Raw genomic sequence first — 26,578 nt, forward strand, 5'->3', positions numbered from 1 at the left:
GAAGGAGGCCTAAGCCCACCGAGACTGTGCCAATGTCTTGTTGCAGGGTGTTTTTCGCATCCTCAATGGCCGCTAGTATCTTGTCCAGTTGGAGACTTATAGGGCCTCCCACCTGAGCCACCTCGTCACTTTCTGTCTCTGCATCTTGAGGGGACCACCTTCATCAGGCGGGACCCCTGCTGATTTAAGTCGTGCCTTCCCCATCAGGGCTGTAGTATCCGGCGTATGCTGGCCAGTAAAAGGTACTCTGAGGGGCGCACACCTCCAGCAACACGGCTAAGGACTCTCTATGTTACGGCAATGTGCAGCAGACCCCACTGTGCAGATTCAACAACGCCTCCGACCTACTGCCCCTTCACCGTGCCCCCCAAGGAGTTGTGCAGGGTATCCACGCCTGTTGAGCACAGAGTGAGTATTGGGTTAGGCGGCTAGGCCAAAGCGGGGGTGGTAGGTAACAGCGTCTACTGTTTGCAGATCTAAGCACTTTCGATATCCTCCCAACTGGCTCAACTTCACAAGGAGGTGTTGGGTGCGAGCATGATTTGGGCAGGTGCACAGTCCTCAACAGTTGCTTATTAAAACCAAGATTCGCCGGGGGGTTTCCACTGCAGGGTGATCTTACAGTTCTGTGCCCTATTTACTTGAGAGGGGCGCTGTACAAGTCTTCGTTCCTGCGCACACCCTAGGGAGCAATATGTCAATGGTTTAGCCCCATAGACTCACCGCCGCTCCAGGGTTTCTCTAGTCGAGTACAACACTCCCTGATGCCTTGTATCTGCAGTGGTGCACTCTTTGTTGTCATTGGACTTGCTTCTTGTGTCGTAGTGAGGGGGCACCCTCCACGCGCCACAGCTCAGCTCTCTCCAGATCTCCAAGGGGCTGCTTCCGGGCACCAACAAAACTCCTCTAATATTTCACCCTCCTCGAATGGCGAGCCTCCTCTGCAGTTGCAGGCGGTCCAGAGGTGCGCAGAGAGCCCAGGCCCAGCCACTCGCCAGACCTCTGAAGCAAAGCTTCCACCTCAGGTGTCTACACCATCCCCTCCAGTAGCCACATCCGCTCCAGGAGGGTATTGCAGGAAGCGGTCTTTATGCAACGTTCCGTGCACTGCTCAGCAGTGCCGTCTCTCGGGTCCCCAGGTCTCCGCTGTCACGTATTAGCCCTCTGTAGTCCTCCCCGGGACCTCACCGCCGGGCCCCTCAGGGTGTTGCTACTCTTCAGAGAACAGGTCAACAGCTTTTGGTTCCCCTCCGGCCTCTTTCAGGGGCTCCTCTCTCCCTCAAGTGCTCCTCATCGTTTCGTCGTCTTCAGGAGCAGCCCTATTCTGGGCCGCCGCCCCTTGCAAGGGGAGGCCTTCCAGACCACTTGCAGCTGAAACCAATGGCAGTCTCGGCCCGTCCTGACGGACAGTAGGCTCACCCGACCCCACAGGAGAACGCCGCGGGGTGAGCAGCATGGGATAGTGCCAGCAAAGGGCTGGTGTCACTGGATTCCAGGCGAAATGATGGGCCTCACGTGGAGCTAAGTTAAAACGTGTCCGATGCGGCCGTCATCATTGTCATCCCCCCATGTGATGTTAATACATTTTTAAAGTGCACGTATACCCAGGGGTGTCTTGGCGCTGAATCAGCATAAGGACCAGGGAGCTTAAAAGGAAACTAATTGTTAAAAAGCCATGTTTTCAGCAGCTTTCTAAAAATCAGCAGGGTAGGAGCGGCTCTAATGTTTATAGATAGGCTATTCCACAGTTTACAGTCCTCTTAAGCAAAGCAGCTATCCCCCCCCAACCACCATTTGAGGCTTTTAAAAACTTGGGCGGGTGACCATCATGGAGCTTTTAGATCGCAAGTCCCTGCTGGGCACATACCATGCTAGAGATTGTCTGAGATGTTCGGGCCAGATTCATAGAGAGTTTTATAGGTAAGACAAAGTGCCTTGAATTTAATTTGATTACCTACTGAAAGCCAATGGAGTCCTTTGCAGGCTAAATAAACTGATTGGAATTTTGGAAGATCAAGAAGCCTAGCAGCTTCATTGTTCAGATATTGCTTTTGGATTTATAAGTATAGTATGTTACAGTAATCCAATTTGGAGAGGATTTTCCTCGAATAAGGGGGAATAAACGGAAGGATTTTCCTGATGATTCTGAGGGTGTTGAAGCTTGAGAAAATGACTGAGTTGATGTGCTTGCTAAAATTTAAGTTATTGTCTATTAGGACTTCAAGATGTTTTACTTTTTGGACAGGTGAAGGTGGGGCTCCTAGTTCAGTGGGCCAACAGGTAGGGCTCCAGAATTGTGGTCTATTACCAAAAGAATGACCTCTGTTTTGTCCGAGTTCAATTTAAGGCAGTGTTCGCCCATCCAGTTACCTGTAGCTCTCACACAGTTGTGAAGCTGGAGATGAGTGTCATTGACATTGTTGGAAGTAGACAAAATGATTTGCGTATCGTCGGCATACGATGTGGGCGAGAGGCCAAAAGATCTAATAAGGGATGCTAATTCTGTTACATAGATGTTGAAAAGTAAGGGGCTGAGTGAGGCCCTCTGTGGGACCGCACGAGGAAGTGAAAATGGCTTGAATGTATGGTTGTCCAGCATCACTGAATGTTCTCTGCCCGTCAGGAAGGACAGTAGCAGAGCAAATGCCTTGTCAATAATGGCGAGATATTTAAGGCGGAGGATCGAAGTGGAATGGCCCACCGTATCGAAAGCCGCTGATAAGTCAAGAAGAATAAGGGCTGCGTACCTCCTCTATCTAGGACGATTCGTAACTCGTCTGTGGCTTTGAATAATGCAGTCTCTGATATATACAGAAAATAGTTATAAAATATTAATGTGATGGCATTTGACCCTAGTTTGTCTTCATCCAATGTTTAGCTTGCTGTCAGAATGTTGGCGATGTCAGAAAGAAAGGGGCACCATGACCCATATGTGGGGGACTGTGAAATGGTTCAGATGTTCTGGAAAACAAAATTTACACAAATCAAGAACGTGGAGGGCCTGGAATTCAGATTTGACCAATTGACTCTTTTTTGGGAGATATTGTGGAAAATTCATTACATTAACTATTTGTGGGAGGAAGCTTATCACACATTTGCTTGTAGCTGCTAGGTTAAATAGCCCAATAATGGCTCTCTGAGTCTTCACCCTCAACACAAACATGGTAGAATAAGGTTTGGTACTTTTATGCAATGGAACAATTCACTGCACTTCCTAGGGATAGAGTCACAAACCCACCTACATTAAACATCAGTTTAGAATAGGAATGGCTGTTCCGGTCCTGTTTGACTCAAGCTCATCCACAGGATCGTCTATGGTCAGTATCAGTGATTCAACTTAATGGTGCCATTGTGCCCATCAGAGGGTGAGGAAAGGCAGGCTGGAGCGGGGTACTATGTTTGTAGGGGCTAGAAAATATTTGTCAGGAGGGCGGGAGATATGGGAACATCACAATATAAACCGTTTTGATAAAATAATTGTCTTTGAATGCTCATTATTTGCAGCAGGACCAATAGATGTATTATGCTGATCACCTACACCAAAAATTAACAGCACACAAAACTAGTAGTTTTATGAAGACAATTTAATCAACTGAACTGATAACTGTGCTTTTCACCTTAAAGAACAAAATGGGGACAAGCATATTGAGCTTTGCTAACACAAGCTATGTGGTCACAGAGAATCTAGATAGAAAACATAACTTTAGAATGTATTCTGTGTCAAAGTATTTTCATATTTACACCAACTCAGAAACTAATAGTATTGCTAGCTCTTTGTACACAAGTATTTGTATCTCTTTGTACAACAGGGGATCAGTTAAAAAACACTACAACCCCTTTCCTCCTATGGTGTTCATACTATACCTGCCAGGAGTCCAATGAGAAGCATCACAACCCATCCTGACCATGCATCCAGCAAACCCTTGATAAACTCCCATAGGGATTCTTTACTTTTGTTGGTGATCTGAAAAAAAGAATAATATGCTGACTGACTATGTAGAAAGAAAAAAAGATCTGAACACCCTCAATGTATATATATTATGTTTGCACTGAGGAACAGTGAGATGTGGCATATAATGCGGGGTTTTCCTCACAATTAACTTACTGTTTTCTCTGAAGAATCATACTTCTTCCCATCCACTCTCATTCCCATACATGCAGTAGACCAGCCATGGAAGTTTTGGAATGTGGTCATATTAATACACCTACCAATATTATAAATGCGTTTACCACCTGTTTTAATCCAATTAATACAATTTTTCGCAGGACAGTGGATTACGTGTTTCTAAAGCTTTGCAACTCCTGTCACTTCCCTGGCATCATTTAATCAATTATATGTCACTTTAAAAAAATACATATAAAGTAATAGAGGTCGTTGAACCATTTTGAAGCCTTCTAGATATCAACCCTGAAAGGTCTCTCCTTTTATATCACAAAAGAAGGCTGCTGTTGGTGGGATAAACAAATCTGCTTGACAGCATAAGCTGGTCAAGCAATAATTGTACAATATGTATTGTATTGTAGTCACATTCATATAGCCCTTCATATCCATGTTGCGGTGTAGCATACTATTCTCTAGGAAGTGCTTGGATAGAAGGAGATTGATTTGTAGTGTGGCCTACATGGGAGGTGATACAGTGGAGTGCATGAAGCCCAGTTGTGCTTTTATCAAGTTTTTTGTTATTGCACCGAAAAGGAGTTGCAAATAAGTAGCCTAATTCTAAAGGCATTCATATGTTTGGTTCTGAGGACACGAGACTGCAGTGTGACTTATGTGGGTAGTGTTCCCATGTAATGGGTGATTGGCAGAGGGTGCTGTCATCGTATTTGTGTTAATATTTAGCTGTGATTATGCATGAAGTGAAGTAGAGTCAAGTGGAGATGAGAAAAGGGGAATCATAGAAAGCTACATGTGTGTTAAAAGCCATCAGCTATAGATTGGTTTCTACAGGTGTATGATCCAGACTTCTGAGCTGCCCAGTATTTGAATATATACATTTGAGCATCAACTGTTCTCTGGCTCAGAGACAGTAGTACAGTCCTAAAGTATCTAGGTCTTCAGGTTTTACAGATACAGGATGACCTGAGTGCCATCACTGTAGTTGTAGGAGGTTAGGCTAAAGAACTTGATGAGGTATGGTAGTGAACTTTGATAACTTTTGAAGTGGTGGGGGTCAAAAGATTGATTACAATAGGAGTTGTGATGAAAGGAGGTAATGAATGTAAACAGAAGTAGCAGAATTATGTTTGATCTGTAAGACAGCTAAGAGATGTAGTATAAGATATTTCTTTTGACAACAGGTCCTCAAGTCTAAGAGTGTGTGGAAGTTGACTGGTCCAGTAGTACAAGTGTGACAAATCCACTTCCGTACACTGTAGAGATGGAAATGGAGGAATATTGGATGCTTCTCTTGGGGTGGAACCCTATTTGATAGTCTGAATGTAAAACATTTCAGTTAGAAGGCTGCTGATTAGACAGAAGGCAGCATTGTCACACTGTTTTGGGAAATTGGAGATTGGTTGACAGTTGGCTTGGCCTGGTGGGTTAAGGTTCTTCTTCGTAAGTTCAAAGGGGTAGGTGTCATAGGCTAGAGAGCTGGTGATGAGAGCTCATTTGGGTTGTGGCAATTTCTGGGAGCAGGACAACCTGGAAGGTGTGAGCATGGCAAGCTTCAGACAGGGCCAATTTCCTTTACCAGTTCCACGAAGTGAGCAAAAACACCAAGAAAAAGTAGGTGAATGTGAGCAGCTCAGTATGAGCGATTCAGATTTGTTTATGATAATGTCTTGAAACCTTTGCTCACTTTGGAGTCCTTAAAGATACTGCTAGTCCTCCGCTTCTTTCCATTGGATGATTTGGCCCAGTATTATTTTGGGGGCACTGATATGTAGTGGACTTATCTGTAGTGGACGTCTCTATTCTCCTAAACAACAGATCCACCTTAGAATCCAAGATCACATCATAGATGTTTTAAAAAGTACTCTTCTTTGATCCTGTATTGACCATGAAGTTGATGAAAGGATATGGGGCAGGAGGAAGAGCAGACATTAGTGGGAAGAGGGACATTTGAAGAAAAAAGGCGGTAGTGGGTGTAGAGGTGTTAGACAGGTTAGGGTTAAAGTACCCATTCCTGCTCCAAGATGTTGAAAGGGGGTTAACAGGATTAGGGAGTCAGGAGAGGCAGTGAGATTGGGTTAGTTATTCAGGGAAGAGTGACAATAGTAATTAGAAGGTGCGGAAGGTATTTATTTCCCACAATAGGGAAAGAAGATGAAGTGAAGGCTTGAAAACAAGAGACTTGTGTTTTGTAGGCAGGAGGTGGATGGGAGAAGATAGAGAAGGAGCAGCATAAATGCCTGTTTGTTATGTCTGGTACAGAAGGATACAGTGTGTTCTTAAAGGTGGTGGTTCATTCGGTCGGAAGTGCCAGAAAAGAGGCAATAGACGTGATGCTCGAAGAGTAGTCTGCAGTGATTGACAGAGGATGAAGAGAAGAGGAAGAAAGGAGATGATGAGGAAATGGATTAGGGAAAGATAAGGGAGGGGTGAGGTTGTAGGTACATAGTGAAGATTGGGGAGAAGAGTGAGGTCAAGTGTGGATGAGTGGCAGAGTGTAGTTGCAGGGGGAAAAGGGATAGGAGTAAAGACATGTATACAAAAAGTAAAGAGGAGGATGCGAGACATGGAGGAAAAGAGACAACTACAATTGTTTAACAAACTTTAATGTTTCGTTTTTCAGTTCCATTATTATCATTTTCTGAGCCCTATGTCCCCTTTTTTAAATTCCTCAGCCATTTCAAATCAAATCAAATAAGCTTTATTCGGCTGTTTTTTAAAGCAGTCATAAAAGCACATCAAATCAATTACATTTCACGTTAATTTTACAAAAAGAAATAACAGAAAATTTTAAAACTCTTCTCAATGAGTACAGAAAACAAGGTATCTATAATTCCAATTAATTTCCTATTATATAATCCCGCACCCACTGGGAGACATGCACAAGTTACGACTCAGTGATTGTGGTACGTTTCCTAAGATAAAACGCCTTCTTTAAAAACATAGCTACTCTCCATGCTGTGTGCTCGTTTTCCAGTAGCTGGAGTAAAATCAGGGCTGGGCGACACTGTTTTAAACCTGAGTTTCTTAAAAATGGAATTATCCAAATTTTCGTTGTGTCAATATAACATTTCAAAAACAGGACCAGGTGAATTGTGGATTGTTTGCAGGTGTTATCATACGGACATAAAGGCAATACCTGGGACCAATCATTCATTTTCGGGCAAGGCAATAATCTGTGAACGTTACCCATTCTAAATCTTGTTAAAAGAAATCTATCAAATGACCCTGGTACAAAGATTAGGTACGGCTCCAATCCCGCGGCTGTGATTAGCAACTGATGTTGCCTCACGCTGATTTTGGAAACTTCCCCTGCCATTCTGCTGGATTCCAGAAATTGGAGACCCTCTTTTCTCAAGGTCTTAATTGGAATTGCCAGTAAAGTGGTTGGATCAGAGAAAAACTCTGGATGTCCCAAATCGTTCATAAAATCGGGTACGAACTTGATCCAGGGAATCATTAGTGCCCCTTCCAGATTCAAGCTATCTTGCAGGATCTCTCTATTTAACTTTGTCTGATCTTTACACCAAACTCTGTGCCACAGAAGTATTGGCTCTAGTTTTATAAGATCAGCGATATATGGGAGCCCCAACTCCTCATGGCAAACATAGGAGGATGTACTCGGGGGTGCTGAGAGAATGTACCTTAAAAAATAATTTTCTACAATTTGTAGTGGGACAGTGTTTGCGAAGCCCCACACCCCTGCCCCATAAGATGCCATTGTAATACACGTGGCCTTGTATATTTTCAGGAGTTCTGGGGGTGGTTTTCTTCCTAGCTTTTTAGCAAAGGTTACTAAAGCTGAAGTTGCTCTGCTAAATGCCAATTTTTGGGCAGAAATGGTTTGAGCCCATGTGTCTTTATGATTAAATAAAATACCAAGGTAGGAAAATGTTTTAGTTGAAACTAACTTCTTCCCAGCAACAATTATTTCACGTGCCCTCTGGGTCCCTTGCCTACATCTCATAACAAAGGTCTTTGAGATGTTTATATTAAGACCAAGGTCCATCATAAACTCGCTAAAACTATCCAAGACCCTCTGGAGGCCGTTTTGGGTGCGAGCCATTAGCACAGCATCATCCGCATACAGGATTGGCAGTATGGGACGGCCTCCAACTTGGGGGAAATCTTTGCCCTTCGATACTAGTGCTTCACCTAGTCCATTAATGTAAAGGTTAACAAGCATTGGCATAGCCAATAGGTCTAGCCTTTGGGACCTTATAAGTGTTTAGCCATGCAACAGTTGCATAACTAAATACTTATAAGGTCCCAAAAGCGAGGAAGGGGGCCAGAACACAACCTTGTCTGACCCCTCTCCTAATAGGAAAAGCCTTAAAGCACTCCCCCACCCAGACCGTACCGCACACTTGCAACAGCTCCACTGTACAAGCGTCTTAAAAAAAAATTATATGGGGGTCAACCCCTGTTGCCTCAAGGACCTCTCACAGCCTTTCATGTTTTACAGAATCAAAGGCCGCAGTGAGGTCCACAAAAGCCAAGAACAGGCTACCCTGTTTGGCTCTAGTATATTTGCCCACCAGAATGGCTAAGTTCAGACTCTGTTCTGTTGTGCCTAGTCCGGCGCAAAAGCCATACTGTAGGTCAGATAAAATCTGTCTGTCCTCAGCCCAATCTTGCAGGCACTCTAATATAACCCGCCCGGCCACTTTCACCATAGAGTCCAACAGGGAAATGGGTCTGTAGCACCCCGGGTCATGGCGGTCCCCCTTTTTAAAAATAGGAATGATGGTGGACTCCACCCAGGTCTTGGGGAAAGTAGACTTGATGCTGGCATTAATAACTTGGGTCACTGGGGGCCCCAAAAAGGCACGTTAAATTTAAACAAATCAACTGGTACCCCGTCAGGACCCGGTGCCTTACCTCCCAAACTAAGGGCCAGGGCCCTACTCACTTCTTCCAGGGTAATTTTATGATCGACCCGGTCATAAATATCACTGGTGGTGTCAGCCCGTGTCAATCCCTGGCTTCCTTGGATGCTATACAACCCAGAAAAGTGGGTAATTCAAGTTTCTTCAGAAATAGCTATTTCTACGGATGGGCCATCATTAAAAGATAGAAAAGGGGCCCTCAGGACTTTCCAAAATGCGGCACTATCCTTCAGTTGCGCCGCACTATGGAGAGAGTCCCATGCTTCATTACGTAGAGTACGCTTCCTCTCTAGGACCGCCCCTCTATATTCCAATTTAGCCTGTCTGACTCTAAGTAACGATCTGGGCTGCTTATGCAATTCTTTTTTCATCTTAGAATAAGCTTTGGTGCATTTCTTGTCGAACCACCCGTGATTTTTTCTTAATCTTACGATGCTGAACAGCTAGCAAGTTCTTAACCTCCTATGAAATTTCATAAAAGGAGTGCACAATGTTACCATCTGGCGCTAAATTATTTAAGCAAGTGTCGATTGCGGACTTACAATTCATAATCACATTTTTAGTTAGGGTGTCTGGATCTACTTTCGCCCACCTTAAGGTGTATCCATTTGTTTTGTCCAGTTCGATGTTTTCTAATACTTTTGTAGTCTAGTTAAAATTATTGGGTCACAAGATGGGTAACCTGACCAGTAAAAAAAAGGGGGAAGTGGTCGCTCAGTCCATTATTCCCCACGGTAAAAGAGAGGACCATCAGTGCGTGCGAGCGTGAGGCTAAAATAAAGTCTATAGTAGTTGTTAACCCTCTCCCGTTAAAAGTGTGTGACATGGGAACTGGGATGACCAGCAACTCATTGGCATAACCTAAATCCAAGGAAAAAATAAGCTCATTGAATGCGTCCCCCACTCTTGTGTGGCAAAAATGGGCACTATATTCTTCATCGTTTGGCAAACCACACATTCGATGATCTGCATTATTACACAAGGCACAGTTAAAATCCCCCATCAAAATAATAATTGTATCTTTAGTGATTCCATTACATATGGCCCTCAATTTTTCGCTTACATTTTTTACCACTACTCCAAGTTGCTCAGAGGGGGCATTATTATAAAAATTAATCAATATTATACAGTGGGATGCACTTAGTGGCAGTACAATCATATGATAAAAATAGTCACCCGCATGGAAAGCAATTTTGTTTAAAAGCAACCCGTTAGAAATGTATGTACAGATACCACCCTTTGGTCTTCCCCCCCCCAAACCCTTCACTGCCTGAGTGTGAAAGGTCTTAAAGCCGTTAATATGAAGTGGTCCTATTGCCCAGGTTTCCTGCATTCATACAATGTCGATATTCCTGATAAAATCGCACCAGACTGGGTTCTGTAACTTTGAACGTAGCCCTGAGATGTTCCATGAGATAAAGGAGCAAGTGAGGGCAACCGCCGAGGAATGGGAGCAAGCTGGAATTTGCTTTGCAACAGTGATGGAGTCCATACTAAATGGCTCAGGCAGGCCTGTGGTGCACACAGGTTGTTCCAGTACAGAGATTGAACACTCAGCACCTTCTCCCCTCCCCCCACAAACCTTTTTACATGTCAACGGGACGACCCCTCTAGTCAATTCCCTTAGAGGAACTCCCATGACCATTGGCCTGGTTGTGGGGCTCTTAGTACTTCCCTCTCCCGGCCTTCCATCCCTAAAAATTGGAGAAGCCAGTCAGTCAACCTCCTCCAAAGAGTCAAGAGGGTCAAAGGGGTTATGAACTGAGACACCATATCTATGCTGTGTGAAGCCCATAGCATTTCCTTCCTCTAGAGGGTACTGTGGTGTTCTAGGGGGTCGATAAAAGAAGCCTAGGATGACTACACTTATCCCCCTGCTTCCAACCGGCCACTGGCCCAGCCTGTCCAGTATATTCTTCACCAGACTTGGGGACCTAAAAGAAAGCACAACACAATCTCCAGGCAAAGACTTGCTTGAACTTCCAACCCACGGTATTTGGCACACCATTTTAAACTCCGAGAACAATATATTGGTTAGACCTGTCTTCATGGTCAGGAAGTGTCATGCTTTGTTTTTTAAGGTTGACCAATGCTCAAGCTCTCCACGAGGAAGTGTAGCAACATTGGTCAGCACCAGTGTATAAGGAGTGGCTTCTAGGGGGAGATGTAACTGTCTAGGTTCAAGCGAAATAACCCTGGCCAGATTAGAGGAAACTATCCTATGAGGGGTCACCCCCCCAGTACCAGGTTTGTAACTTGTCCCATCTAGTACTGCCTGTCTCGATGAACGGTCATCAGTGTCCTCCTTTCTACTCCCATTCTGTCTCCAAGGGGAGGGGAAGGAGTGGCGCTGATGGCGTGCTAGGGAAGTGTCACTGGGTAATTTGGATCCCACCGTCTGATTAGCTGTAATTGATGGTTTATATGCGAGCGAATCAAACGATGTTCCAGTATTAGAATTCCCCTGAATGGCATTTAATGTAGGGACCCTCTCGTACATGTAGTACAAGTTATTTCAACCTCAGCTCTATTTTGAGCTATAGTTTGCAAAGTGGCTGTGGGGCTTTGAACAGTCCTTTCCAGACTTGCTAGCCTTTCCTCTATGGAGGATAGAGTGGTTATCAGTGGCCTTAAAAGGATTGATACGGTGTCCTCTAGTTTATCCCAAAAGCCCACGTAATCTATTTCCATAGCCCACCTAGTTGGTAAAATATCAGCTGGGGAGGGTTCTCCATTTGGCTCACTTTCCCTATTTTTGCGCACAAATACTATGGGTTTATTTCTGGGATGTACAGGCTTATTGGTGCTACTGCCCTGCCACTTCCTCTTTTTGGCTGATGGGGTAAACCCTTTACCCTGGCTAATAATGGCTTTCTGCCTCCGTGTGATGACAGTCGGTTTACTGGTTGTCGCACATTGCTCCTGTATGTCCAACCCACCCACAGGAGGCATAACTACAGAAACGCCTGTATCAGGTGGGGAAGTTATGACAGTCTCCATATCGCTGCTTGAATGGACAAAAGGGGCATTTTGCGGCTGGGACAAAATGGGTAGGGGCTCTAATGATAGCCTTCTCTCTGTTAAGGCAATTTCGTGTATCAGGGCTGATTACGCCCTCGTTAAAAATGCATCTAAAGTCCCAACAACCCCATGCCCCGTTAGCGACTTTCGTTTACTCATCCTAATAGCCCTCAGCAGCACTATCTAAATCCTTGATGACGACCGTATGCCTGTTTATAATTTAAACACAATAGCATGCGCAAGGACTTAGAATTCAGAAGTCAATTTTCACGTATAAAGGTGAAAAATGTCAATACCGTGGCCCAGCCCAGCCTCCTCTGGGCTTCGTCGGTGCGCACGTCCCGCGTTGGGGGAGTCTGCGCTGGTTCTTTGAGCGCTGCCAAAATTGGCTTCAGCTGTGTCCCCCAGGCGTGAGAAAGGCTAGATGGTGTAGTCCTCTGGGACCACACAGGAGAGATCAGTAACAGCTGAAAAGGAACCCCGGGTCACCGCTGAAAGCTTGTAGCTCCCGGGGGACGGCTCCTCCACCGTCCGCTGTCCGCCTGGCACCAAACACGGAACTCCACCTCCAACAAGCGTTGGGTAGTGGTAATGGAAGATTGACAGGGCAGAGTGTTTTCCCACAGCTGCCAGCACCCTTGGCTCCCGCGGCTCAGCTCGGCTGCAGCCCTCTTTATTCCTCACGTCTTTAGACTGGTATTTTCTGCGATGCTCTCCTGCGATGTTCTCCCACGGCTCGCGCTGCTCCTCTGCTCCGCGTGATCATTTTAAGTCAGCTAAGAAAACAGTGTTGGCCATCAGTACAGAAGTACTAATTTCTTCCCAAGCATATAACAAAAGGGATATTTTTCATCAGGCTGTACAGCATACACATCTTTGTTGCAAATACCTTTTCTAGTAATAAGATTATGTTTTATTTGACAAGAATTGTTTGTATCAAAGCTGCCCTTTTCGTTCTCACAGCTGGCAACCATTGGATGACTTCTTATAAATTCAAATGTAACATAATATGTACATATATACTGAAATACTGAAGGCCAACATTTAAGTTCTAATAGTGGTTTAAAAGTATGTGTCTATAAAAGAAACCAATGGCCAAAACATAGAACATTACAGATTCACCACTTGATGACCATGTCTTTGGAGGTGATCCAGAGGGGTAGGCTGCAGGTCACAACCAGAAAGGCTTAACAATCTTACTGCATATGCCACTTAAAATAGAGGGCTTCTGTAGCTCACATAGGCCTTTATCTTTGGTGAACTCAGACTGCACAATGTTGTGGCCCTTACACTGCTTCCTCTGATGGCACTTTTGATTTTGCAAGACCAGGCTGGTTTTGTGCAGGTGGCTTTCAACATCCAATACCAGGCGAAGGGTGTCTGTGATTCTTCATGAGGTGAAATAGAACATCAGGTTTTTAAAAAAAGCACAACGGCGGACCTTCAAGTCCTGCACCTCAGGCTAATTCCAATTTATACGTAGTCTGCACAAGCACAACCCCACCGCCAGCCGATGAATGACACTGCTGTGTTCCAGATCAAACAGAAATTTCTTAAATGGCGGGGGTGCGCAGGTCATAAAGTCCAAAGCATCAAGTAGTGAAGTATAAAATGTCTTTATTTATTAATTTATAAAATCCCAACAACCCAACAGACTTCAGCCACTGGCTGAAGTGTATTTTACGGGCCTGGACCATCTAACTAAGTGAAGATCAGGAAATCCTCGGATTGAGAGGGCCCCTTTCTTTAGAAGCATACCACATTTGGGACACATCCTGACATCATGGAGAGTTGACTTTCGGACCGTTGTGTGAAAGGGCCTTATACTATTGTTACTTTTACACTGCCCTGATGAAGTTCCCGGTACAGGAAGGAAACGCATTGGCTGAAGTCTGTTGGTTTGTTGAGATTTTATAAATTAATAAATAAAGAATTTTTATACTTCACTACTTGATGCTTTGGACTTTATGAACTGCGCACCCCCACCATTTAATGAATTAGAATATCAGTGTGGGCTGCTGATACTGGATGCTGAAAGAATGGGAGTGGGTCATTACTATGTCTCATTGATTCACTTGATGTATCCTCAGCCTTTAGAAAGAGTACGAACAGCACAGTGACATTGGAGAGATTTGAGTGCCACTTGGGCATTGAATAGGGCTGCCCCCTGTCCCTGTTACTTTTGAAATGGCAGCAGTACCTCTGTTATGCATGTTAAGGGAGGGACATCTGCAAAGGGGGTGGGGCAGCAGTTCCGTTTCAGTTATAGAGCATAGTCTTCAGAGCCTTCCTGAAGGTGACCAGGGTGGGGGCATACCTGATGGTGGGGAGCTCGTTCCAGGTACTGGCTGCGATGTAGGAGAAGGATCTTCCCCTGCTCTGGCTATGCGGATGCGCGGGGTTTCGGCGAGGAGGTTGGTGGAATGGAGATTTCTTTTGGGTACATGGATGGTGATTCTGTTGTTGAGGTGTTGTGTAGGCATTTGTAGGCGTAGGTGAGTATCTTGAAGGTGATGCTTTTCTCGACAGGGAGCCAGTGGATCTTGCATAGGTGTTGGCCGATGTGTTCGTGTCAGGGGATCCCAAGTACGAGTCTGGTGGCAGTGCTCTGTACTGTCTGGAGCTTGCGGAGTAGAGACTTGTTGATGCGGCGTAGAGGACGTTTCCGTAGTCCACCTTGCTGGTAATGAGTGCATGGGTGACTGTTATTCTTGCCTCGGCGGGGATCGATTTGAAGGTCTTGCGGAGGATGCGGAGGGTGTTGAAACAGCTGGATGTGACAGTGTTGACCTGTCGAGTATGATTCAGAGGTTCTTGGCGTGGTCCATGGGGGTCGGGGGACTGCAGAGGGTGGTGGGCCACCAGGTTTCGTTCCACACCGAAGGGGTGGTTCCGAGGATGAGGAATTCTGTCTTCTTCGAGTTGAGTTTTAGGCAGCTGTTGCTCATCCAGGCTGCGCCGTCCTGCATTCCTTCCTGGAAGATGAGTCTGGTGGAGTTGGGGTCCTTGTTGAGGGAGAGGATGAGCTGAGTGTCGTCGGCGTAGGAGACTATGCTGAGGCCGTGCTGTCGGACGATAGCGGTGAGGTGGGCCATGCCGATGGCCAAAGCACTTTGATAAATTTGTATGCTTACAATATACTACTTTATATTAAAACCTCGGAGATTAAACTGCATCCATTGGAGAAGGAAAAAGCAAACTTTGCCTAGTAATCATGCCTGAAGGTAATTTGGAGCACGTCAGAGCTGATACCACTGACTAGCTGTACAACTGAGGTGGGCAGAGATCTAAGTTTTCATTGGCGAATTTTGGGGACACTTTATCCAGGCCATGGAGATTTTGCAGTAAAGTAATTAGGGTTAGCGTCAGTCTCACAATCGTCAACCTAATCCTGTCTGCCGTTCTGATACACACTTCCGAATGCGCACAGCCCATGCAGACGCTATACATATGTGTTTGTGTACCCCTGTGCCAAAACAATATCGTTGAAAGATTATTGGTATTAAGGTAATGCCCAACAAGGCTCATCAGGTCCCAGTGTGTACCCCAAGATACTGTAATCATGTACTCGTCTGAGTCATATTTACGGCATGTGAACTCTTCGAGTTGAAACTTAGCAATACCTGTATTAGCTGCTCACCTTTTTACATAAAGGTGTAAACTTGTGATGTTACTGCACCGTGTAATGCTGCCAAAAATATGTTAAATGGATTTGTCTGTCAAAAACTAATAATAAAACAATTAAAAAAAATAAAAGTAATTAGGGTGACCTCAGCGATGAGATATCTTAAACTTTCTCTTTTTCTGATAGGCTGTATTTATTTGCTGAATAAGCTGGTGCTTCCTAGATTCCTTTATCTCTTCCTGAATTTTCTTCTGCAGCTGTCGGTTTCTCACTCAGCTTAGAGCTGGAAAATTACTACCTGGCTGTCCAGACCAGCTATATATTAGGTTGGTTTTCTGAGGTACAGATTCCCCTCATGTGCTCGTCGAGAGAGGCCTGGCCACCAAGCATCACTGGTTGGGATCATCGTGGGACGTAATATAGCGAACTCAAAGTAGATAAACATATGGTAAGATGGTCAGATGGGGGTGGAGAAGGCTGGCTGTGAAGTAGGGGGTGAAAATGGCATATTAACCTTTACTAGGATGTTTTACTGAGCTGGGTGTTCCAATCATGACTGAAAACAGTTATACTGGCATGCTGTATAAATTTGGCGTCCATACACCTGAAGACCACCACCAGAAGAATGTATTTCTAAAGTTTGAGCATGGCAAGAAATGGGAGAGCTGGAGGGCGTGGCTTGTGTGCTGATCATGGCGGCCTCAAATTAACACAGCTCCATCCGGCCACCTACTATCCATCACTCTCCTGCGGCTACACAGACGAGGATAAGTCACCAACACAAAGATTAGGGTCTGCGGAGTACCTGCAACAAATAGAGGAGCGATCCATCATCCTGGAAACATGCGGAGCTGCTGTGGGAGAGGTGGGTCCTGTTGCTCCTTTCGGATGAGACCCAGAGTTGCCAGAGATTGGCTGTAGCAGTGCAGACGGAGGAGCTGAGGATCGGACAGGGGGTGGCCTGAGCAGCCCTTTGTCGCACGTGCCTGCGGTCTATGAGGTGTTCACCCAGGGTCCTCCCCCGACTCCCTGATCAACATACCGGGCCTAGCTGCGGGTTGCGCAGGGAGCGTGCAGGACATGGTGGCGCATCCATAGTGAGGTCGGTGCCCACACCGAGGAGCTGACAGACGCCAACAGGAACCTCCACCCCCTCTCCCGAGTACATATTTCATGGTAAGCGAGTCTGGGCCCCATAATTCATGCGGCAAGGAGTGCCAGAGCCCTCGGGCAATTCATGAGGCTATGGAGTGGGTTGACGCCGGAGCTGGCCAGGGACCAACAAACGGGGGCCAGAAGGGATAACCTTGCCCATAGACAAGGGGCGCTGAGAATACGACAAGCTCCACGCGGGGGAGAGGGCCTAAATTGAGGCGCAGTCGAGCCCCAAGCAGCCCATGGGACACTTTGATCCGGCTCACAGGCCAGCAGGACTTCAATGCACAGCCCAGTACAGCCTGCGAGGCTATACCAATTCTAGTAACCTGTGAAATAGCATCATATGGTCTCTGTGCAATAGCTGCCACAGTCTTGCGGAAGTGAACAGCCCAAATTCCACATAACAACAGCTGTACTGGAGACCTGTGAGCCGGCCCAGGCTCGCCAGAGACACATCAGCCACAGATGCAGTCTTCAAAACTAGTTTTGGGATTCAACACTACGTGTAGCGGAGGTGGCTATGGTCTCTCCCGGGAGCAAACCCTCAAGTATACCAGACCACCTTAGGGGGCAGCATAGAGGGCCGGCACACCGGTTGCGGAGATGGGCGAACTAGGCTTTGCTGCAGTTTGTGACGTTGTGGGTACCCCTCCTTCTAAATAGTCACGAGCCTCACCTTGTATCTGTATCCTGACCTAACGGCCACACGGGCTTGTGGGTCTGGCGAGCTACGAATCTGACTGCAGGAAGCAGAGGATTGCACCCAGGACCAACAGTGCAGCATGACTAAAGACAAGGCACCGCCAACTGCCAAAAAAAGTAGTAAAGACAAATACACTCAAGTAGGAGGTCCCCTGAGACAGGCAGCACTGGACAACTATGAAGGAATGATACTAGACAACGCAGCACTGTTGACTGCCATCATTCAATCTCAAGACATTCTTGACGCTAAGATAGGCGCTGTGGGTTCGGAGGTGACGCTATTGAGACAAGAACTCTGTAACGAAGTGGAGTGGATCACCGAGGTGGAGACCCAGGTCTTGGGGGTAGAAGACTCAGTCGCATCCCTGCAGACTACAGTATTCAAGTTCACCTCTGTGACCAGGGAATTGGTGGCACATGAAGAAGATGCTGAAGGAAGTGCGCAATAACTAAAGCTTTGTTGGATTTCCCAAGGGTTGTGAAGGCGCCTTGATGGAGCGATTACTAGATCATTGGCTTTGTGAGTTGCTGCCATTGGGAGCCCTTTCCCCCTGTTTTGTGATGGAGCGGGCCCATAGAGCTTTGGCGCGCCGCCCTTCTCCGGGGGCCAGGCCTAGACCAGTTATCACGAACTCCTGAACTAGACAGACAGGGACACCATCACGAACGCCTGAACTAGATAGACAGGGACACCATCCTAAAACATGCTCGATTGCAGGAAAGATTATGAATCAATCACATAACATTATGATCTTTCCAGACTACACAAGGTTGGTACAGCAACAGAGTCAATCTTTTCAAGCCTCAAAACAGCACCTCTGCAAGTTAAACATTAGATACATGCTTCAGTATCCTGCAAAACTAAGTGATCTACCAATCTCAGACGCTCTTCTTTGACTCCCCAGAGGAGGTATTCCAGTGGACAGATGAAAGGATCCATGTTAAACACCATACACCGCCACGCCTGAAGTCAGACTCTTCTCAGAAGGACAAGCAGAACAAGATCACAAAGACTCCAGCTACTTGTCGACACCGATCTTGCTCATCATGAAGATCCCCAGGTGGGTGGCTGATGCTCCAGCGGCTAAAGTGAGGTCTTCAATTTCCCAGATATCTAGAGCAGGCTCTCCTAAGTGACAATGGGCAGAAAGCATATTGGATAGGACTCTCCTCAAACTCAAATGTGTATAATGCTATAGGTGGGCATGCAATATTGTGAACAGGTGTTTACACCCTCCTGATAACATGCTATTCTTGGGTAAGGGGATCCACTGGGATGGTCAAAGACGGACTCCACGTTGGGGTCTACTGGTGACCTGTTCCGCAACCGATACTTTCTGTTCCCGAAGTATGGGGTGAGAAGTGTTTCATATCTGTTGTTATTGTAGCAATTATGGCATCAGAATAATGGTATTCTATTTTGTGGTATTGCAACTATTTTTAAGTTTGACTGTTCTTCTTTTTCGGTGCCTGCCGGATGCCCTCTCCCTCACATACCCAGTAGATAGTCACTGCGGCATGTTCCAAACATGAGTTGCCAGTTGCAGACGGGTTTCTCTGACCACCTCCGGTTAGTGTTGTGGAATGTAAATGGCCTACTGGATAAGGAAAAGAGAGGGGTGGTCCTGAAGCAGGCCAAGAGGATTGGGTAAGAGGTCTCATTTTTACAGGAGACTCACCTTATTTGCAACAAGGTCCCATGCTTAGCTAAATGGGGATACACACAAGATTACCACTCTGTATTTACACAAGGTTCCAGGGGTGCCATGATCCTGAATAAACAGTTCCCTTCCACAATATCAAGACATGGGTAGATAAATATGGTAGATACACTGCGGTAACGGGGACACTAAGGAGAATCCCTTAAATTGCTAAGTGTATATGGCCCTTCCCAGAAACTATTTTGTTGAATTATTGACATGACTTTGGGGTGAGCTACAGGGTGGACTTGTGGTGTTGGGGTATTGGAATGGAGTGATCGCGCTAGTGGCTGAAAGACTGCGCCCACAGGGGCCTCAGACAACGAGGCAGAACCCGCTTTCCTTCTTTGTCTAAGCATTGGGTCTTGCGGATGGATGGCAGGCTCAGAACTCTACCCCGGGTGGCTATACCTGTTTTTCAGAAGCATGTGGCTCCTATTCTCACATGGATTATTTTTTGGTTCCACACAATAGTTTACACAGGATTAACAGATATTGCAGTACTCCCCAGGGGACTATCGTATCATTCCCCGGTAGGCATTAGGTCTTCGAATAAGTTACCAGCTCCAAGCGTTTCATTGGCGCCTGTCGCAAAGGCATCTACAGAGCCCTGACTATCGTAAGCATATTGAAGATTGCATAGAGGGATATTTTGCAAATATTTTAGGCACAGTGATTTTCCCCAAGACTCTATGGAAGGTCCTGAAGCCCACGCTTTGGGGGACGACATCAGCTATTGTGCCGGGGAGCGATGACGCACACTGCAAGACATAGTTAATCCTTAGACAGAGATCACAGAACTGGATTTGCGCGGCTGCCCCCCCGATGGCCAGTGCGTGTGTAGAAAACTTGTCCTAGTACAACAGCAGTATGGATGAGGTGCGGTTGGCCTGGCAGGCATCTCAGAGCAGTATTTATCAGTGGGGGGGACAAATCAGAGTCAATTGCATCATAGACTATGCCAGGGTTTTCCCAGAGCATCCCTTTCTTACCCCCTAATTAAGAGAGAGTCAGGTAAATTACTTACAGACACAGGAGACATGGGGAGCAGTTTCATTTCACATTTCAAAGGGGATTACGCAAAGAAGAAGGTAATATCTGGGACACAGATAGAGGAGTTTGTATGGGTGCTCCCGCTTTGGAATCTATCTCCAGCGGCCTGTGAATCGCTGGACGCTAAGGTCATGGGGGAGGTACTTATCTCAGCCATGGCTGATATGAACTCGGACAAAGCTTTCGGGCAAAACAGCTTCCCCAGAGAATTTTTCAAATTATATATGTCCAAGCTTCAAACTCACCTTCTAGACGTGGTCTTACCTGCTACGGCCATGGCGGTTATGCCGGATTGGAGCCATGCAGAGATCGTGGTATTCCCGAAGCAAGGGCACCAAGCGGATGATCATATATCGTATCACCCGACTTTCCTCTTTAAACCTAGAGGTTAAGATATTAGCCAAGGTTCTGTCAAATAGACTAATTAAATATTAATAAATGATGATGGACGGAGCGCTGAAACTTTTCAGACACTCACCCCCAGTCACAGTTCTGGGTTGAATCGATCATCTTTCTTTAGCTCACTTCGCCACCCCAGTTCAGACCAAGCCCTATGCAAATCATTCTTGACCCTGTTCCTCATGGGAACAGTCCAGCCCAAACTGCTGAGCCAGATCTTTCCTGGACCGGAAACAAGCATCCTGGGACCGGTATCGGAGTAACACCCCTCATCAGCCAGGCTAGCTTGATTCCAGTGGCAAAGTGAGCAAGGGACCACTTCTGGGCATACCCTGCCAACTTAGGGTGAACAAACCAAACACAAGGCAATGTTGAACGGAGCGCTGAAACTTTTCAGACGCTCACCCCCAGTCACAGATCTGTGTTGAATCCATCATCGTTCATTTTCCTGAATCGATGGTGGTCAACCCTTTAAAGGATGAAGTGGTGGGGCAGACTGACAGAGCTGTTGCCATTATGGTGCGGAGCCATGCTCCCACAGGTGGCTGCGTTGACTGGATTCCCGAAATAGGACCTTATCAGGATTTCCATCTTAGGGGATGTCACGCAAGGCACGGTCTTTAAATCCTTTCAGACACTCCAGACAGAATTCCAACTTCATCGCAGCCAAATCCCTAAGTTCCTCCAACTACATCGTGCACTGACCCCATACATGAAGTCATTATCAAAACTTTCAGAATGCAATCCTTTAAAGAGTAAACTTATTATGAGTGACCTGGGTGAACCTAAAATCGCAAAAAATCCACCAGACCCTTACTGCCAATCAACCAGATACATTTGAAGCCCTACTCGCAGCATGGGAGGCCGATGTGGGTAAATTGGAGAATGAAGACTGAGCGGAGATTCTGGGTTCCTGAGAGGAGCAGCCATAACGGCAAGGCTCCGGCTGATTCAATTCAAATACATTCACAGGGTTTATCGTACACGTCACTGGCCCTGGCATATGGGGGTGATTGCTTCCCCCGCTTGTCTCTGCTGTGGAGCAGAGGAGGATACCTTCATTCATACAGTATGGAGTTGCCCATGATAGAAGAGTTTTGGCAGGAGGTGGTTACATGCCTCAGTGAGGCCCTGTCCTGGCAGATTCCGTGAAACCCAAGGCTGGCCCTCATTCACCTCATGGCAGATGTGGGTGAGAATGAATATAAGTTGTCCTTGCTTAGCTTGGGACTGACGCTCGCTAAACGTGACATAGCAAGGGAGTGGAAGGCTGCGGCCCCTCCTTCACTGTAGGTGTGGAAAAAGGGAGTGGACAACTGTATGGGAATGGAGATAGTGGTATATAAAGCAAGGGGCTGCCCCAATAACACCCTAAAATATGGAAGAGCTGGGCGGATTAGAGAGGAATTGAGTTACTGCCGGTCCGTCAGATTCATCAATTACTTGATAAGAAAATTAAGACATTCCACTGAGAAAAAGAGATCACACAGGGCTAAGCTGATGAAAACTACTGGTGATAGAGTCAAAATGGGCCCGATTCACTAAAGTGATCTGAGACAAAATCCAAGCTTTACAACTTTCAGTATTCACAAAAGGCATTTAGGACTAGTAAAGTTAGGATTTTGTCTTAAGTTTGTCTTCAGTTTTGGTCTTAAGACAAAATCCTAACTTAAGTTAAACTTAAGTTAAATTTAAGTTAAACTTAAGTTAAATTTAAGTTAAACTTAAGTTAAACTTAAGTTAGGATGTTATCTTAAGTTTGTCTTAAATTTTGGTCTGAAGACAAAATCCTAACTTAAGTTTAACTGAACATATAGCCAACCACACACCCACACAGCCACTCACACACCACCACACAGGCAGTGATACACTTATAGAAATTGAAATAGCATATGCTTGTATTAAATGTGCTGTAGAATGTGTGCTTTTGGTAGGAAACGGATCAGAAGATCCATAAAATGATTTTTTTTAAAAGAAAGAAGTGGTGCATTGCATTTATAGTAAGACTACATAAGCTCCCTTACCTTAATTTTTAGTTTTAAAATATATAAGAATGCAGTTGTGAATAAAATGTATTTATAAACTTGTAAAAATGTATATTAATAAACTGAACTTATGAGTCAAATTGTAGTACAATTTTTATTTAAAAAAAGTGAAATCCACTAAAAACCAAAGGTAACAGGGACGCTATAGTTAGGAAATAAAATGTAAAAACCCTTAGAAATTCACTGAAAAAAACATGTTACAGGGACGTTATAGTTAGGTTCAGATTTTACACACACAAAACCATAGAAGTTCAGCAGTAATAGTTACCTCAGCTAACTATAACTTACGCCGCCTGCAATGGACGCTTATGACCTCACATATTACATCACTCATGACATGGTCAGTGACATCACTCATGACACCTCAAATGAAGTACCTCATGACATCATCCAGCAAAGTAAACTTCAATTACTGTCATAAAATACAATTTAACTTTTTTAAATAAGAAAAGGAGACAGAGAAGTACAGCAGAGAGCTCACTGTAACCTATCAACTACTACACTACCTTATCACCCAGGAGAGGGTTCTCAGCGGATAGTCCTGTCTCTTCTAAACCACTACTCTAAACACTAATGACCAAAGTAAGATGTCTAACCGTACAGGCAAGTCTATCGCAAACCACAACACTACCATTCGTCAACCTGGAAAGAGGTTTTAGTGTGGACATCAGTTTTACACAAACCACTACAACACACACCCAGTAGAGAGATCTTAACGGACAGGCCACGGTGTCACAAACTACTAGTAACATTATTCTTCATCCTTGAGAAAGGTGTCAGCAGTCTGTTGCAAACCACTACTACACTAAGCCATCACCCAATAGAGAGGTTTTAGTAAACAGATGAATCAATTGCAAGCTACTACACTAATTTATCACAAAGGAGAGAGGTATAAGGAAAGTGGTCAGTATGTCGTAAAACACAACTATACTCAGCCATTACTGAGCCATTAGGGCAGACTTGCGTAAATCTCTCAACTTGAAGGAAAGACCAGCATTCACAGGGGGTTAAATCCACGTTAGGATTTATTCAAACATTTTCTTGCAAGTTCGTTTCGACGGATCGCCTTCATCAGTGTCAGAGGCCATCGCTTTTGTCCCTCTTTTATTTTAAATCTCAGTTATTTACATTGGTATTCGGGCAGTCAGTGATCAGACATTTTTTTTGTTGTTTTTTTAAAATCTTTTTATTTGTAGCAAAAAGTAATTCATTATTTTTTTTTACAATGTGCCAAAGCAACCTGCATAGATCTTGTTACATATATAAATACAATATTCATAATTCATTTCAAATCTATGAAACTGTCATTCAAAACGTTACATACATTTATAATACACAATTCAACGAAGAAAAAAAAAGAAAACTTAGAAACAATTAGGAAGAAAAAACAAGATCAATTATGATTTAGAGCTGCAGGCACAATATACGGAAACCTTTGCTCATGATATACTAAAAAGCTCAAGTCCAGTTCAATATAAGTAATTGTACATATCAAACTCATAGATTGTGGTGAAAATTAAAATGAAATAACGCATAATTAAAAGTGGGCTACAAAACAATTCAATGCAGAAATCGCCAGATTCAAGTTTGGCAGAACTTAATATAATAATGCTTCTTGTTTGAGAACTCTCTGCATTTTAATAAGCCATTGATGGATCGTCGGTACCAGCTTAGATTTCCAGTTTGCTAGGATAAGAGATCTCGCAATTAATGCTGCAATAAAACGAAATTGACGTTGACCTAAGGTCAAGTCTTCGCTCATTTCCATTCCGCCAAAGAGAGCAGTTAAAGGGCTAGGAGGAAGATCGATTTCCAATTTTTTACCAATTTCAGAAAAGACATCTTGCCAAAAAGTTTTTAACTGGCAGCATGTAAACCCAACGTGAAGCCAGTCCCCAGTTGTAAGACCACATCTGAAGCGCCTAGGGGGGAACATTTTGTGGAGCCGATCAGGAGTATAATAGATCATCCATTTGCTAAACCATGCCATCCTTCTTAGGTTGGCAGCCCTGACTGTTTTGTAGCTCACTTTGTTATAATTCTGCCATTGTTGCAAGTTGAAAGTGCAACCAGTAGTCGAGCTAATCTTCTCCAGGTGGTCGAGGATCACCTGTTTACTCTCCGCTGATTTAAGTAGTTTGTACCAGTTGCATATCCCCTTAGTTTTGGAAATAAAATGTGCCTTCCCAAGGAGAGCGCCTGGACAATCTTTTTTGAAGGTTAGGCCTGCACAGAACTGTTTAACCTGTGCATAGCCGAACTTCATGAGACTGGGTTTATTACTCTTACTGTCTGGTACTTGCTGCCAGGAAAGAAACCTTTTGTTTCTATAAAATTCTTGAAGAGTAACAAATCCCAATTTTTCCCACTGACCGCAATTTTGACGTGACCATTGTAGCCCCAAAGGAATGCATTCATTTAATTTCAACTGGGGATGGAGCCATGGTATATCATATTTCACATATCTTTTGAGAGAGCGAAGTAATCGCCCTTGGGGTATTATAGCGTTTTTTGGGGGGAGTTTGGGTAAACGTTAAAAGGGTGCAAGGTCGTTCTCGGATTCCTTAAGCATAGTTGTAAGGGAAAAATTGGCATCCATCAAATCCTCAAGAATATTATAGTTTAGCCAGTTGAGAATTGAGGCATAATAATATAGCCGTACATCCGGCAAGGCTAGACCTCCATCCTCTGCTTCTAATTGAGGAATTTGTAGTTTTAATCTCGGTTTTTGTGGAGACCAGATAAAACGTCTAAATTCTGACTGAACAGAATCGAAAAAAGATTTTTGAATTTTGATCATTATATTGGAAAAAAGAAATTAAAATAACGGAAGAATGTTCATTTTAATGAGGGCAACACGCCCCATAATCGAGATGGGGAGATCTTCCCATTGTTTAAGCAGATTTCGTGTTTTATTTAAATTGGAGATAAAATTTAATAGATATAAGTCCTCCAATCTGGTGGTCACAAAGATCCCTAAGTATCTTATTGGCTTGGTTGCTATGTAATGTTGCCGCATAGCGAGGGGCAAGATATCGACGGTGCTATTAAAAAGAAGCACCTCTGATTTGGCATGATTTATTTTATATCCTCCAATGTTAATAAACTCCCTAATTTTATCCAGGGCTCTCGTTAGATTATCCCTATCAGCTGCTAAATAAAGTGCCATATCATCGGCAAATAATTTTAGTTTTGCCGAACCTGGTAGGGGAGCGACTATAGCATAATCCTGCCGAATAGCACATGCCAGAGGCTCAATAAACAGGGGAAATAGCACAGGAGAAAGGGTGCAGCTTTGGCGTGTACCCCGACTGATAGAAATTGTGCCTGCGATATCCCCATCAATAACAATGGACGCTTTTGCATTCTGTTACAGATTTTTTACCGCCTGGCAGAATACACTTGGGATCGCAAATTTGTTTAAGATTGTGAATAAAGCATGCAATTGTACTCTGTCAAATGCTTTTTCAGCATCAAGCATTATTAAAGCAGCCTTGGTTTTATTAGTATGAAAGCAATCGATCGCCTGTACTAAATAATGAATGTTGGAAGCCAAAAGTCTGTTTTTAAGAAATCCATTCTGATCATGATGGATAAGTAAAGGGGCAACCTGCGCGAGTCTATTAGCAAGAATTTTAGTAAAGATTTTGTAGTCTGAGTTTAATAGACTAATAGACCTATACGAATTAACCTCATTTTCTGGTTTCCCTTTTTTAACAAAGCTTATTACTGCAGCTTGAGTGAAGTTTTCCGGAACAGGGTTCCCTTCAAGGATCCCATTAAATAACTTTTTCATGAAAACAGAGTTGGAGAGAAAAAATCTTATAGATCTCAGAGGAGATTCCATCTGGTCCACAGGCTTTGGCTGC

General features: G+C 44.6%; 1 protein-coding gene across 2 annotated transcripts in view; it reads right to left on the reverse strand.

Annotated features, from left to right (window-relative positions):
- The window catches only part of CLCN4 (Cl-/H+ antiporter 4), a 256,887-nt gene that overhangs the window by 133,051 nt on the left and 97,258 nt on the right, over nt 1-26,578 (reverse strand). For both annotated transcript variants that reach the window (XM_085622190.1, XM_085622191.1), the window contains exon 4: nt 3,865-3,964. In XM_085622190.1, the coding sequence (XP_085478316.1) occupies nt 3,865-3,964 (100 nt within the window). The remainder of the gene's footprint in view (nt 1-3,864; nt 3,965-26,578) is intronic.

Source organism: Triturus cristatus, chromosome 8, assembly GCF_964204655.1.
Source record: "Triturus cristatus chromosome 8, aTriCri1.1, whole genome shotgun sequence".
NCBI lineage: Eukaryota > Metazoa > Chordata > Amphibia > Caudata > Salamandridae > Triturus > Triturus cristatus.